Source organism: Anastrepha obliqua, chromosome 5 (genome assembly GCF_027943255.1).
Source record: "Anastrepha obliqua isolate idAnaObli1 chromosome 5, idAnaObli1_1.0, whole genome shotgun sequence".
NCBI lineage: Eukaryota > Metazoa > Arthropoda > Insecta > Diptera > Tephritidae > Anastrepha > Anastrepha obliqua.
In genome coordinates this window covers 46,924,255-46,940,091 of record NC_072896.1, presented here as the reverse complement: position 1 = coordinate 46,940,091, position 15,837 = coordinate 46,924,255, and the positions used below count along the sequence as shown (strand labels likewise).

At 37.5% G+C, this 15,837-nt stretch overlaps 1 protein-coding gene across 1 annotated transcript in view; it reads left to right on the top strand.

Annotated features, from left to right (window-relative positions):
* LOC129249172 (neural cell adhesion molecule 1) overlaps positions 1-15,837 on the top strand; it is a 203,246-nt gene that overhangs the window by 156,057 nt on the left and 31,352 nt on the right. The window contains exons 12-14 of the mRNA XM_054888838.1: positions 35-146; positions 3,992-4,073; positions 6,783-6,924. Of these exons, the coding sequence (XP_054744813.1) occupies positions 35-146; positions 3,992-4,073; positions 6,783-6,924 (336 nt within the window). The remainder of the gene's footprint in view (positions 1-34; positions 147-3,991; positions 4,074-6,782; positions 6,925-15,837) is intronic.

Below are 15,837 nucleotides of genomic sequence, written 5' to 3'. Positions count from 1 at the left end.
ATAAAATACTAAATTTGTATCAAATTTCTTACAGGACCTTTCGTTGGAAATTTAACAATTCCGGTGAGACTTTGGACGTTGGCAGTGAACGTTTTAGTGTGAATGACAGCAGAAGTATTCTGAAATACACACCGGTATCCGATCAGGTACTTCGACACTAATTATATTTCCTTAAAATTTTCATACTGATGGGTCATTAGCATTCAAATTCTTAACTGTCAGGCTCGGTATGGAATGATATGGTATGAAATAATAAATGAACATTGCACTTGAGCATTTAAATTGGAGATTCTTAATTATTATTATTTATTATTTTCAAAATACATTCCGGTTCACTCGATTAGAGGCAATAATTTTTATGAAAGAAATTGGTTATTAAAGCAAGCGTATTTGATCTAGTAATCCAAGGTTTTCTGATAATTCAAGTGAAGCCTGTACTTTGCTCGAAAATAAACAAGCATGAGCAGCTATAATAATTTGATTGAGTTATTGGTTCACTTAAATATAGGCACTAACCCAAGGCGAATCAATTAAAGGTAGTATCAGTGAATCAGCTGATTTGTTTTGTTTTTCTCTCGCCATATCCATGTCGCTGTCAGCAAAGAATGAAACCGGGCGAATTCATTCTTTGTTTTCTTACTTACTGTTTCTTACTTTGCTATGACAATTAAACGTATAGAACATTGTTGTTGGTTTATTGCCACCACTTTTAATGAATGTGCCGTGCACTAACCAAAGCAAAAAGAATAATAAATATGGGAAGTTTTTTATTTATTATTTAAAATATTATTTTAATTATTTTTAATACTAATTTTAAACTACTTTGTAAATACGTTGATGAATGGATTTGTAGAAATTCTCCGATAGCTTAATGAAATTTCAGACCTGGTCAATTTCATGATTCGAGTTAAAGAATTTTTGGTGTCAAACGGTTGCCCATTCTCTTAGTTGCCTTACGACGAAGCAATATCCAATGATTTTCTATGATGTTCAGATTTGGGGAATACAACATTTTGGGACGCAATCAAAGTTTTGATCACACTTGAATTGTGTACAGGTGCATTATCCTGTTAAAGGATCCAATTGGGAGGGCCAAATGTTACATGAATTTCGGAAAAAAATGGTTCCAAAAAGTTTTTACAGCTATTTCCAGTCATTTTGTAGTCTAAAATTTTGAATTCGAACGCGCCATGGCACGATATTGCTCCCCATATCATAACGCCACCTTCACGGTGGTACCTATCAAGTATCTCACCACCGCTCAAGTACCTTTCGTCCTTTCTTAAGCCACGAAATTAATAATTGTATCCATGCGGCTTATCCAGATGGAACTTCTTTTCGTCACTAAATACTACTTTTTCTATTCCTCGGGATTTTTATTTGTAACAGAACGGCAATCCAGGTGGTCCCGTGCAAAATCGAGGCGGCGTTCTTTGCGAAATTGATTCAAATTTAGTTTTTTTGTTTTGTAATATTTGTTTGCTTCAGATGTGGCTATTCTAATCCTTCGAATGGTGGATTTGCTTGCTGCGACATTTGTCATTTCTTTAATTTTTGCAATTGAAAGGGCGGAATTTGATGCAATTCTGAGGATTTTGGGGGTTTCCTTGGGTGTTAAGCCCATCGCAGTTCTGCCTTTGTAGTTCTTACCATAGCAGGCACCTTGTTTCACGTAAAGATCCAGAACATTTGGACTTCAACCAATCTTTCCGGCCATTTTGCGACTAGAAAGTCCCTCTAAGGTCAATATATAGATTTGTCTTCTTTCGCGATCTGGTACAATTTTCTGCTTATCATTTTATTAGAATTAAGCAGTTTTCAACCAAACACAATAAATACTTAAAAAACAATCTCATTTGAATGCCTTAACGGGCAAATAATGTAGGCAAACTGAGTGCCTCCAACCAAGTGAACCGGACTTTAAGTGCAGGCGTATGTTGAAAAGTAATTTTGAGCGAAATGAAGGTTCATACCGCGTGTGCGCAACACCTTGGCTTCTGTCATGTTACGTTACGTGACGCTACTGTATACGAATACAGGGTCCGGCGCTCGAAGTTTAACCAATTAAAAAAGCCATGAATTTAGTTTGGAAAATTACTTTCATTCAATTCAAGTTCAGAACGATGTTTTTTTAGCCATTATTCACTCGAGCTTTGTGAGACGATGCCCAGTTCTGTTGAAAGATCCATGGTTTCACACCGAAATGCTTGTCTGCTAATGGCTTCAAAGTAACCTCCAGAATACTTTCCCGAAAATATTTCGCATTTACCTTGACGCCAGGCTCGATGAAAAAGATTGGAGAGCACCCATCTGCGGTTACAGCGGCCCAAACCATTACTTGTGGCGGGTGCTGCCTCCTTGTGGCCAATCGATGACTCAAAGTTTCGTAGGAACAGTCGGTCAAAAAAACCCTATCGTTTTGAGAGTTTACGAATTGCGTAATTTGAAAAAATTTCTCGTCGGAAAACACAATGTTCGGGAATTGAGCGTTTTCGGTCAAGCGAAGCAACTCCTTCGCTCTCTCAATTGTGACTTTTAGCTGCTTTAGTGTGAGTTCATGCGCCTTTTAGATCTTGTAAGGCTTGACTTTAAGATCATTTTCCAGTATGCGGCGGATGCTACGGTCAGATATTTTCAGTTCTTACCCCATGTGATTGGCATTTCGTCGGGAGTCGGGGATTTCGCTCAAGTCACTTCTTCACTTTTTGAACCATTACCCGTGATGTTGCAGCCTTTTGAACGTTTCGCGATGCTACCAAAATCATTGTAACGAGTAATGATGCGATAAACTAAAACTTTATTTAAATTAAGGTGCTGGAGCTCACAAGCAATCGCTGGTGGGGATTTTCCAGCAAAATATTATACAATCGCGGGCATCAGCTGCGCGAGCGGTCTGAAGTTGGTTACACTTCGAGTGCCGGACCCGTACAGAGAAGACGAATCGTCAGTATTTATGCAAGAGCCTCTCATTCAATTTGTGGTGCGTAACTTGGTTGTTCCACAAATGGGCGACTCTAGAGTTGTATACCACTCCAAATGGCAGATAGTTTTTTTCTCACAAACCCTCTGCTGGCTGAAATACATCCGAGTGTTTAGTTTGAAATATTATTAAATTAGGCTAAAAAAACTGTGTGATATTTAATGCGCAGTGAGGACTGTATCTTGGACTCTATATGTTCCGCTATATGTTGGATTCTCAACTCAACTATATATATATATATAATTGGCGCGTACACCCTTTTTGGGTGTTTGACCGAATGGGTTTTTCGATAATTTTGGTTGTGCGACAATTTTTAATTTCGACTCCATTATGAGCGAAGAGTTGCAGGTCGCTGAGAATTGTGCAGTGGTGGCGTCACTGATCCATTAAACTTTTTTTCAAAAGTGGTACTGAAGACATCGACTTCTTTCCGGCTTAAATTGTGGGCATGGGTTGGTAAAAGTTTTTGGTTTCAATAAAATATTACTATGCCCCATGGCACATCAACCAATTGGTGTTTGCGTGCATTGGCTTTCGTTTACGGTTCCCGTTTAGCAATTTGGCTCAAATCGACGTATTTTTTCTTGTGCCTTGTCACCTTGGAAAACCAAAAAAAATTAAGACACCTAAGCTGAATATTTGTCATGCCTCAATGAGATGGATCTAAAAGCCATTGTCAAGGTCTCAAGGGTTAAGGTCTAAATGGTTGGGCTGGATGCGAAGCGAGCCGAGGCGGCTAAATGAATGAAGTCGACGAAAAACTCGTATTTAAATGAATTGGAATACTTTATTAAAATAAGTATGTGAACTATAAACGTAACACATACATAAATATGCACATAAGTATGATACATATATCCGTACATATAAGGAGAAAAAATGAATCTCTTCATCATTCTACGCTAACACAATTTTTGATGTGTTCAGAATTTCAAAATTGTATTGCCTCTTAAAAAGCTTACGAAATGTCTGCTTTGAGTTTTCATCTTATGTTTGTATGTATGCTTTTAGGATTATGGCACACTATCCTGCTGGGCGTCTAATGAAGTTGGTACACAAAATCAACCTTGCCTTTTCCAAGTCGTGCTGGCTGGTAAGTAAACAAGTCTATATATGTACATGTAAAGTCGTATGCACATATAAAGGGTATCTCATTAAGATTACTTTTTACACAGTTTGTAATGTGCTTAAATGTTAAAAATTTTTTTTATTGGATGCGCAACTAAGTTCTCGCTGTTTGTCAATAGATGCCGCCAGCAGTGTGTGCTAGTCGATTCTAACATAACCTAAACGTTATAAACCAAGCTTAGACATATGGTAAACCAACTGTTTCGACACATTAGTGATTCTGTTTTGGTGTCATATACTTTTGGTTTTGTGAAAATGTCTGATTTTGTGCCGAATAATCGTCATCTGCGGGAAGTGTTGAGTTTCCTCTTTCATTCGGAAAAAACGGTGGCTGAAGCGCAGCGAGAGCTACAAAAAGTTTATGGAGATGCTGCTTTTAGTGAAACAACGTGCCGAGATTCGTTTCATGGCTTCAAAGACGGTGATTTTAATGTTGACGACCGTCCGCCTGAAGGAAGGCCAAAAACCTTCGAATACGCTGAATTGGAGGCATTGCTCAATGAGGATCCGCGTCAAATGCAAGAAGAGCTTGCTTCAGTATTAGGAGTTACACGCCAATCCATTTCCAAGCGATTGCATGCTTTGATAATGATTTAGAAACAGGGGACTTGGGTTCCTTATGAGTTAAAATCAAGAGATTGTTGGTCGTCGTTTTTTCGCCTGCTCCAGCGGCAAAAAAGGAAGGGTTTTCTTCATCGCATCGTGACGGGTGTTGAAAAATGGATTCATTACAGCAATCCAAAGAAAAGAAAGTCATGGGGACTGCCCGGTCATGCTTCTACGTCGTCGCCTTGGCCGAATATTCACGCTGCGAAGGTTATGCTATGTATTTGGTGGGACCGAGTTGGTGTTATTTATTATGAACTGTTAAAACCAAACGAAACCATCACTGGGGATCGGTATCGACTTCTATTGATGCGATTGAGCCGAGCACTGCCCGAGAAGCGGCCGCAATACGCGGAGAGGTATGAAACAGTGATTCTACAGCATGACAAAGCTCGGCCTCACGTTTCCAAACCCGTTAAAACCTAGCTGGAAACATTGAAATGGGAAATCCTACCCCACTCGCCATATTCTCCAGATATTGCGCCGTCCGATTATCACCTGTTCCGATCGATGGCACATGGTCTAGCTGACCAGCTGTTCCATTCATATGAAGACATCAAAAAATGGCCTAATCCGTGGATAGCCTGAAAAGATGAACCGTTTTCCGCGACGGTATACCATATCTTCCAGGAAGATGGGAAAAAGTAGTAGCCAGCGATGGGCAATACTTTCAATGATTCACTTGTAACCATTTTTTTCAGAATAAAGTTGTATTTTCAACAAAAAAAACAGCGAGAACTTAGTTGCATACCTAATAATAAAGAGTATGTGTGAAGGTTATATATAGATCACAATATCCGATAAATGGTCTCTTCGTAGAGTCGCGAAAAATTAATTTCCGTTTAAGTTTCATTTCTGATAATTAAATTGCTCGCTATACATCACACAGAATTCCGAGCAAAAGAAAGTAGAGGAAATATTAACACTGCTTGTGACCTGCAGTGTAACCCTCTGTACAGATGACTTTACGCTTTATAGTTAGTTACTCGGTATTCTCACAAAACTCACCTCTAAGACTGTCGAGCATCATATCACCACAGCATTTGATCTACGCTATGCTTTCAGCTACTCGGGAAGCTGTATGAGACTCGCAATCGAACTTCCAAGAAGATATGATTTCATTTTTAGTGATATCCAAACTGAAATGGGAGTTCGATTCTTGATAAAGATTATTTCTACACTTGTGCTCAGTTTTTCAGGGCTTAGCACAACAGAAAGTGCATGACAAATGGATTTGTAAGGCAAGGTACGACCAAATAGCAAAAACTTCGGTATGCCGTGAACCATTTGCAATCTGATTTTTAAATAATGTTGCTTCAGAAATGTAATTAAATTATGAAACCTAAGTATGGCTTTTCGGGTTTATAAAAACACGCGGTAAAAATGGTAATTTGAGATGGCAGAGTGTATTCAACTACTTTTTTTCTAGTCCCAAAGGGCTTTGTCCTACAAGAAAACATGCAGTAAGGGTAAGCGTGCCTATCCAAAAAAGCTGCAGAAATACGAAAAGAAAAAATATTCTTCAAATCTGCACTATTCTGTGTAAAAATAGGCTACGTTGCCTGGAGTCACCTTTTCTAGCTGACCTAAAGCAGGTAGTGGGATACGCTAATTTTTGACTCAATTGTGAAGCTATTTACAGCGGCAGACTAAACCCGACTTATGGACCTTAATTCTTTTAAAAACAGCTTATAAGGTTGCAAAGGACACTTTCACATGGGATGCCTAAAAAATAACAATTTTCACAAATTTCTTTCACAAGTCAATTTTCGCGACCCGTTCACTATAATTCAGTTTTTATTAATTCTTCTTAAATATGAATACATGTTGTTGTTGTTGTTGTTGAGGTGGTTGAACATTTCTCAGCTGAAATGCTCCTAATTAGTGACCACCACCGTTTTACTACCACTATCTCGTGTGATGATGTTTTTTTTTTTTTGTTTTTTTTTTTTTGTTTCCAAGTCAGATCCATTTAGTGAGGTCCAGGTATAGCAGCAAACCCTTTATCTCGATGAATACATAAGTCGCTGCTCATTTTTTCTCATTCTCATTTTTTGCTCTCTTTCAGCTCTTCCCAATTCCGTTACGAATTGCTCTATCGTAAACCGCACTGATGTGAGCGTCGATATTCAATGCATACCCGGCTATGACGGCGGACTGCCTCAGATTTTTGTTCTCGAGATGTTCTCTGCACGCACAGGACTGACAAGGTAAATAAGAGAAGTATAAATTTGAACATCATGATTAGAAATATTACAGTTTGATAAATCTGATCCACATACGTACGCATATAATGATTAATATCTGTATGTACAAATACGAATGCATGTAGAAGATGCCTCACAAATAAAGAATTACTCCGACTAACAGGCCTGTCACAATGGGCTCGTTGCGGCGAATTTTGCTAACGAATTTGATTGAGAGCAAAATAGATGAACACATGGGCTGAAAAGTTCCGGGCCTAATCCATAGATTGCTCTAGTGGTATTGCATTCACCGCTTTTTCAGTTAGAACTAACCTTAAAAAGGCAGCCGTTAAGATTTCATGATATTCTATTCATTAGTTCGCGAGTTATTGTGCTAAGAGTGACGTTACTTTTGTTATTTACAAAGCAATGGATCAAAAAGAATTTCGTGTTCTAATTTTACACTGCTTCTCGGTGGGAGAAAATACCGTTCAAGCAAAGCAATGGCTTGAAAAGTGTTATAGGGACTCCGCTCCGTCAGAAACAACAATAAAACGATGGTGTGCTGAGTTCAAACGTGGTCCTAGGGACACCGATCACTGGTGACGCACAACGCAATGGGTGTCCAAATGAGGTGGTAACACTAGAAAACATCACAAAAATCTACAAAATCGTTCTGAATAATCGAAAAGTGAAGTTGCGTGAGTTAGCTGACAACGTAAAGGTATCAAAAGAACTTTTTTGGCTTTATATTGCATGAGCATTTAACTATGAGAGAGCTCTGTTCAAAGTGGGTGCCGCATTTGCTCACTGTTGACCAAAAACATGATGGTTGATGGTTGATGGTTATGAGAAGTGGCAAAACTACATACATGAATTGAACTTCGAATTGCTCCCACATCCACCGAATTCGCCAGATTTGGCTCACAGCGACTACTGGCTGTTCGCAGACAAAAAAAATGCTCACCAATAAGAAATTTCGCTCAAATGAAGAGGTTATCGCTGCAACTCAGACTTATTTTGAGGCAAAAGATAAATCGTTGTACAAAAGTTGTATTGAAATATGAGAGCGGCGCTAGAATGATTGCGTTATGCTTAATGGAAATTATGGCTGTACAACTAATTAATTTCGTATTCCATCCCAAAAACACTTCTCATCTTTTGCGCCGAGAAAGTCATTAAGCCATTTTTTAATACCTTCAACATTGGTGAAACGTATTCTAGAAAGGTGATTCTGCATCGACCGAAACAAGTGGTAATCAGAAGGAGCTATGTCTGGGCTATAAGGCGGGTGAGGTAGAATTTCCCATCCGACATTTTACAAATCATTTTTGACCGGTACTGCAACATGTGGCCGAGCATTGTCATGATGGAAAATCAATTTCTCGTGTCTGGTCGCCCATTCTGGCCGTTTTCCGGGTAATTTCTTGCTTCAAACCTATCAATTGTTGCCTGTATAGCTCTCCCGTGATCATCTGACCCGATTTTAACAGCTCATAGTACAGCACAGCCTTCTGATCCCACCAAATACAGAGCATTACCTTCAAACCATGAATATTCGGCTTTGGTGTCGATTTGGCTGGTTGGCCTGGCTTCACATATGATCTTTTACGCTTTGGGTTATCGTCATGAATCCACTTTTCATCGCCAGTGACAATACGATGCAAAAACGATTTCTTTTCGTGGCGATTAAGCAGCATTTCAGACATGCAAAATCGTCTCTCAACGTCTCTCGGCTGCAATTCATGTGGCACCCAATTTCCTTGTTTGTGAATGTATCCGGCTGCTTTTAAACGTTTAGAAATGGCTTGTTGAGTGACTTCCAATGTTTTTCCAAGTTCTTCTTGAGTTTGACATGGATCTTGATCGAGTAATGCCTCCAATTCTTCGACTTCAAACTTTTTTGATGGACCTGATAGATTTTTGTCTTCTATGTCAAAATCACCACTTTTAAATCGTGCAAACTACCTCTGCTACATACTCTAACCTTTGGAGCATATTCAGGATAAGCTTCTGAGAGTAAACGATGTGCTTCTGTTGCACTTTTCTTTAAATTGAAGAACAAAAGCAAACCTCCCCGCAAATGCTGTTTTGTTGGAACGTAATTTGACATTTTAACTGTAATAAAAAAAATTTGTGTGTTTACTAATATTTGCTGTGATATATCAAATTTACTTGATTTTCTGGCGTGCTTTAACATATAATATATTAGAATAGCTGTCACTTTCAAAATATTGACTACATAAATACACAGTATGTTCAATAAATAACAGAAGTTTGTATTTAAATCATGGAACACGTAGAGCTATCTATTAAACTCTGATCATATTGAAAAGGTACAAGCGTCAACTTTCAACCGCAGCCAACTTCATGTAAATCGTTTGACAGGTTCAAAAATTACGCGCCTTTTATTGACAGTATGTTTCGTGCTTGTGTCGTAAAAATACAATGGAGCAAAGAGCAAATATTAAATTCTGTGTTAAACTTGGAAAAACAATTAGTGAGACGTACGAATTGATGCAAAATGTTTATGGTGATGATTGTTTAGCTCGTTCAAATGTATGTATATAATTGGTTTAAACGATTTAAAAATGGTCGTGAAGATTTGAATGATGATGAAAGACCTGGTCGTCCAGAAGCAAGTAATCGTGCTGAATTGGTGGAAAAAGTCCGCGAAATTATTGCTGTTGACGGAAATTTCACTGTAAGAATGTTGGTTGAAGAATTAAATTCATCTACTGGTACTATTTGGAAAATTTAAACTGACGATTTGGGTAAAAGAAAGGTTTGTGCACGCTTTGTTCCACACCAATTAAATGAAGATAAAAAAATCGCTCGTGTAGAGCATTGTAAAGACATCATTTCAACAGCTGAAAACGATCCAGATTTTCTTGATTCGATCATAACTGGTGACGAAACATGGTGCTTCAAATATAACCCTGAAACTAAGCGTCAATCTGCAGAATAGAAGACGAAAGGGGAGCCAAAAGCAAAGAAATTGCGTTTTCAGAAGTCAAGAATCAAAACAATGTTGATCACGTTCTACGATTCCACACAAGGAATTTGTTGCAGAAGGTTAAACTATTAATGGAGAATACTATTTACAAGTTTTACATCGTTTGTGGTCAAGAATTTTTTGTGTAAAACCTGAATATCCAGAGGGGAAACAGCTGTTTTTATTGCATGACTAGCAAACCCGGCCCCCTTCGCTGGGCACACTAAAATAGAATAGATATGGTTTAGAACAGAAAATATATGGTTTTCATATTATTTATTTCTTTATTCTTTATTCAAGCGCTTTAGCATAAACAATATTTTTTGTTTTTCTATTTGTTTTTGAGTAAATATAAAATATAAATTGAAAATCAGGAAAAAAGAAGATTGTTTTTAAATTTCAAATCAACGCATATGAATAAACAATCGTCTTTTTTCCTGATCATCCGTGAATTTTTCGTTTCAATTTATATGTTTTATTAAGCATTGGAGCTTTTTTAACCATTATCCATTTATATTTTTCAAAAAAAAAAAAAAACGAAACAAATTTGTTTTTCCACGAACACATAATTTCATTTGAAAATTCGGATTTCACATTAAATTCTCAAATTTCGTAAGAAATTATTCACTGTTCCAAAATCCACTCCAAAACAATTCACAAAAAAATTCACAAAAAATGTTTACACTTTGCACTTACGTCTTCTCCTTATGGCGTCCAAATCAGAAAGAAATATTGACACATTGTAACTCACACTGTCAATTTGACAGTTCAGTTCCGCCCCAAGCGTTAAAAAAGTAAGCGACATTACGGCTGGCTCAAAAGAACGCTGTACCCGTTGCCACTGCTCCGAATTACAACAAAACTTTACGAAACCCATTTTCAATACTTACTTAACAATGTGCATAAGTTTGGTTTGGTCAATGTGTGTAAGTTTGGTTTAATTCGGTGCAGACACGGCCGGTTAGCGAACACACACAAAAAGTTGACTTTTTTTATATATAAGATTTTTTTCAGTTTGTGTCCGAAAAATCCAAATATCTTACGGAACCCTATTTTTTTCCAAAATAAAATGTAATCCATGTTACTCTTGGATAATGTAGTTTTCGAATGGTGAAAGAATTTTTAAAATCGGTCCAGTAGTTTTTGAGCCTATTACAAACAAACAAACAAACAAACAAAGTTTTCCTCTTTATAATATTAGTATAGATAATGCACCACCTCACAAAACCAAAAATGCTCGTGAATTTTTGATGCAAAAACATATTTGTGTCATCGACCACCCTCCGTATTCTCCTGATCTATCACCATGCGCCTATTTTCTGTTCCCTAAATTGAAAACTGTCATGAAAGGTGCGTTTTATGATGATATTCCAGCCATTCAAGCAGCCGTGACACAGGTGTTAAAGAACATTGCCTTAGATGACATAAAAAAGTCCATGCAGAAATTGGTTGATCGTTCTGAACGTTGTATCTAGTTAAATGGAGACTATTTTGAATAAAAAATAACTTTCAAACACAGTTCGATACGTGTTTTATTCCACATCTGAAAAGTTATGTTATTTATTGAACATACTGTGTAGATATGAGGTTAGTAACAAATACGAAATTAATTAGTTGTTCACCCATATGTTGACGAATAAAACTAATTTTATACAAAAAAAAACGTGTTTCCTTTGTTAGACACGGGACTTTTCAGTCCATGTGCTATGTGCTCTTAGCTCTGTGTATTCCCGTTGTAATAAACTTCTCACACTTTGAAAAATTTGAGGCTCGAAATTGTCTTCCGACTCCCCTTTACTTGGCTAATATATTATATTACGAAAGAAATTTACTACTCTCACAGTAATCATTTTGGCAAAGTATTTTCAAAAGTGGCAAATTGGCATATTTTCAGTATTTTATTTATTTTTTATTCTAATCAAACAAACAAATTTTTAACTTACCTAATTTGATCTCGTACATTTTTGATTCTGTTTACAAAAGCCTTTTGTTGTGCCATGTTTCTTGTTGAAAATGCTGAGGCCAAAGCAGATTATCTGTGTATTCTGTCGGCCGCCGTACCCAAGTGAGCTTGTGCGTGACTGCTATTTAGTTCGGGTCTGGTTGCGAAGCCTACTGTGGTCAGGCAACATGAAATTGTATAACAAAGTACTTAAAATAGCAGTTGCCTCTTGGCATACAATTGAATACCTTTAAGTGCATTTTGGCCTTGAAAAGCTTTTCTGCCATTCGAAATCAGCATAAAATTGTAGGCTTCTCTATGTGCAAATATCAGGGCGGCGCAAAATAGGTGCATGCCACAAATTGAAGGCAAAGCTGGGCCAAATTCCCTATGGAGGAAGCTTCAACAATTATATACAAACTTTTACATATGTGAGTATATTGTCGTAAAAATTCCTAAACCAATAGGATATGAAGAAAATAAAGTTATAAAAATTTACGAGCTTTAGATAGACCCATATGCAAGTATGCATGTGTGTACATACATATGTACAGATGTATTATAGCGATAGGTCTCAATACTAGAGCTATTTGCTATGGCGTAAGTATAAAATATGAGCGTTAGAACGTGCCAAATCTGTATCTATGGGACATTACATGTTGAGGTTTTTATATTATTGGAAATATTTTTGTATTTTTAGAATTTTTCAATAAGTTGCTCCTGCATGCATATAGATAGTACATACAAATGTACGTATTTTGTATATATATTTTGTGTGCCTTTAGACTTTCGATTTGGAAAACAAGCTTTCTATGATATGTAAAATTCTGCGATAGGAATTTGCAAATTGAGATACTAAGAGAAATTTGGTGCCCGTTGAATATTTTCGCTTCTATACACATATATTTATACGCATACATACTCGTACATGTGTATGCTATTGAGGAATGAGAATAGCAGACATTGTTTGCTTGCTTGCTGATTTATTCTGGTTGATGGGACATGCATTCATTTCGTCTAAAATTGCTTTCGTCCCACTACAGTGCGTAAAGTGAGCTAATGCACGCAAAATTTATCAACTCGTGCGGACATTCTTTAAATGTACTTCACGGTGTTATTGCACCAGATTAAATTCAGATTCTCGAACGATGAAATTCCCAATTGGACTAGTTTGAAGATGGATGATCCCCAGTCGTAATACTCGAAGTTTGATAACACAGCAAAAAGAAATCGAGTATTTCTGCGTAAAAATGTTTGCGCAAATGGTTTAAAACTGTTTTATGCTCGATCTTTAGCTTCTGAGTGATGCTACGACTACTACTACCGTTGAACTTCAGTTATTTCTGTGATTCTATCGCAATTTTCTTTAACATCAAAAACACTTGGGGGAACAACTAGAAGTAAAGGTTTTCAAGTTTACTCAAGAAAGCCAACAAGCAGCGTGGAGTAGCATACTTTTTTTAAAAAAGAAAGTAATCCGAAATAAAGCCACTTATAACAAGGAAGAGATTGATGAACCCTTATTGATGAATCCACTGAGGTGAGGTGTGCCTCACGAAGTGCGCGATATACATTTTGATTTGAACTCCCGTTTTCATAATAAGGCTGAATAACTTTAACGCGTTGTTGGATTGTGTATCTTTCCATGGTTTAAATTGAGTTAGTCTGAAATTGAAAAATGTCAAATGAAATGCAGAAAAAACTTGACGTTTAGGTGTGGTTCACATTCAACATCCGCCCTTGAAATTTAACCACCCTTTATAATTGTCGCTGACACCCTTTATTGTGGATTTGGCTGAGCCTATCCTCCAATTTGTGGTATGCGTCTTAATATTTTTCGACAAATAAAGGGACCTACAATTTTACGTCACCTCTGAACGTCAAATGGGTTTGATGAGCGGTTTGCCATTGCCTGCCTATGGTGCGACCGCTGTTAAAAAACTCTTTATCAATCATTTGGTGTTTCATGCTCGGAGATTCGAACCGAGGCACTTCCGAATGATAGTGATGCATCCATTCGGCTATGACGGCCGCCATTATGCCAAGATTCAATAGATTATCATAGGCTTTATGACCTACGTTGTATAGATGCCGGGTGGATTAGTCTCATGACTTAGAAAAAGTTTTTTCTAGTATGGCAAACGTCCGATTGTATTTCTGACATGAAAAGGTTCTCGGTTTTAGCAAAATGTTTAGTTTGTTTGTGAGGGGCATAAATAAGTCAACTGTTTTGAATGTTTAGCGATTTTCTGATATCGACTTTTGGCTCTCCTAGGCTCTTCCATTGGGATGATTGGGCCTTGGTTTCGATGTCATGACCATATACCCATGAATCCGGCACCAGTTATCACTCTTATAGCCTTATTTTTTGAACAGACCTCGTATATACCTATCAAAGCCGTCTTCGAATTTTTCATTACTTCCATTAGGCTGTTTAAACGCATTCGCAGTAGTGGTTTTTTGAATCGATCAGAGAAAAAAAAAATCGTAGGGATCCATATTAGATGAATTCAATGGCTGTTGTATGCTATACGTCTTATTTTTGGTCAAAAATTCACGGATAATGATGGTACTGTGCCACGGTGCATTATCATAGTACAAAATCCACGAATTTTTTTTCCACAAATCCTTTAGTTTTTGGCAAATTTCTTCACGTAAACGTCTCATAACACCCAAATAATAGTCCTTAGCGTTGAGCGCTAAGGTAGAAGTAGTTCGAAGCGCTCCACTGATTCAAATTAGTGCAGACCTTTGAATTCTCTACAGCTTCTTCACTGATGTCATCCTCTTCAGTGAGTTGCACCAGACGATGACTCCATATAACAAAATTGGATTTAAAATGGTATTATAGAGCCAAAATACAACTCTAGGCGAGAGGCCTCATCTTTTGCCAATAGCGCTCTTGCGTCCATACCAGCCGATTGTTGCCTTTCTTACATCTCCTCAATGCAAGGATTCCACGTTAGCTTGCTGTCAAGGATTAGATCTAGGTATTTCACCTTGTCAGCTAGCACCAACAGAGGACTTGAGCTCTGGGTCTTCTATATTTCCTCGTGAATACGAGGATTCACCGACTTGAATGTCTTGAGGAGAATCACCGACAGGCCGCTATCCGCTGCCCAACTAACAACTACGTTCATATATATCTCTCTCGAATCGTACAGAGTATCTACAAACTATCCACTAACCATTAGTGCCACGTCATTTGCAGGTCCTCCAGCAAGTCATTGACAACGATAACCAGCAGAAATGGTGAGAGAACATCGTCCTGCGGAGTGCTCCTATACACTTGCCTCTACTATGTTATAGATGTGACAATCCAACAAAAAAAAAAAAATGCAGAACTGAAATCTGTTGACTTAGTGTCACCTGGTCATTGTTCAGGGAAGTTTTTGATCAAGTTAGTTTAGGGTGCGTTTTATATTCCACGCTGTCATTGCTTGGTCTGTTGGCGTTTGAGAGTCGTAGGGAGTGATAAATAATAAATAAAATACTAAGTAATCAAATTATTACTTAAATAATTGTTCAGTTGATAATAGGGGACAAAATTCAGAATTTTTGTTTCTGTCAATCCATGCAATTTGCTTCAAGAAGATCTCCCGAGTAAGGACTACTCTTTTCAAGAGTTCCCCGATCCACAAGTTTCAATTCATTATCAAGATATGTTTATGCGCACCCTACTCGTTGCTGCTCACCAACTCATACAGAAGTTCAGTTAACAGTCGCTACAATCCTCGGTTCTCCCACGCTCTGTAAAGTAACATTATCAATTCATAAAGATGAACCCCTATATAATAGATTCCAGATTAGATTTAAAAAGAGAAAAAATAAATATTCCTCAACGTAAAAATTCCTTACTACAAAGCCAAGCATAGACTTAGACTTGGCAATCATATAAATATAACCCCCAAGCCATTCTTTTCACACATTTTTGTGAGGGTGGTAGTGCCCAACCTGTAATCGAAATCTATCTCAACTTTGTGCCTACTAAAGGCCAATT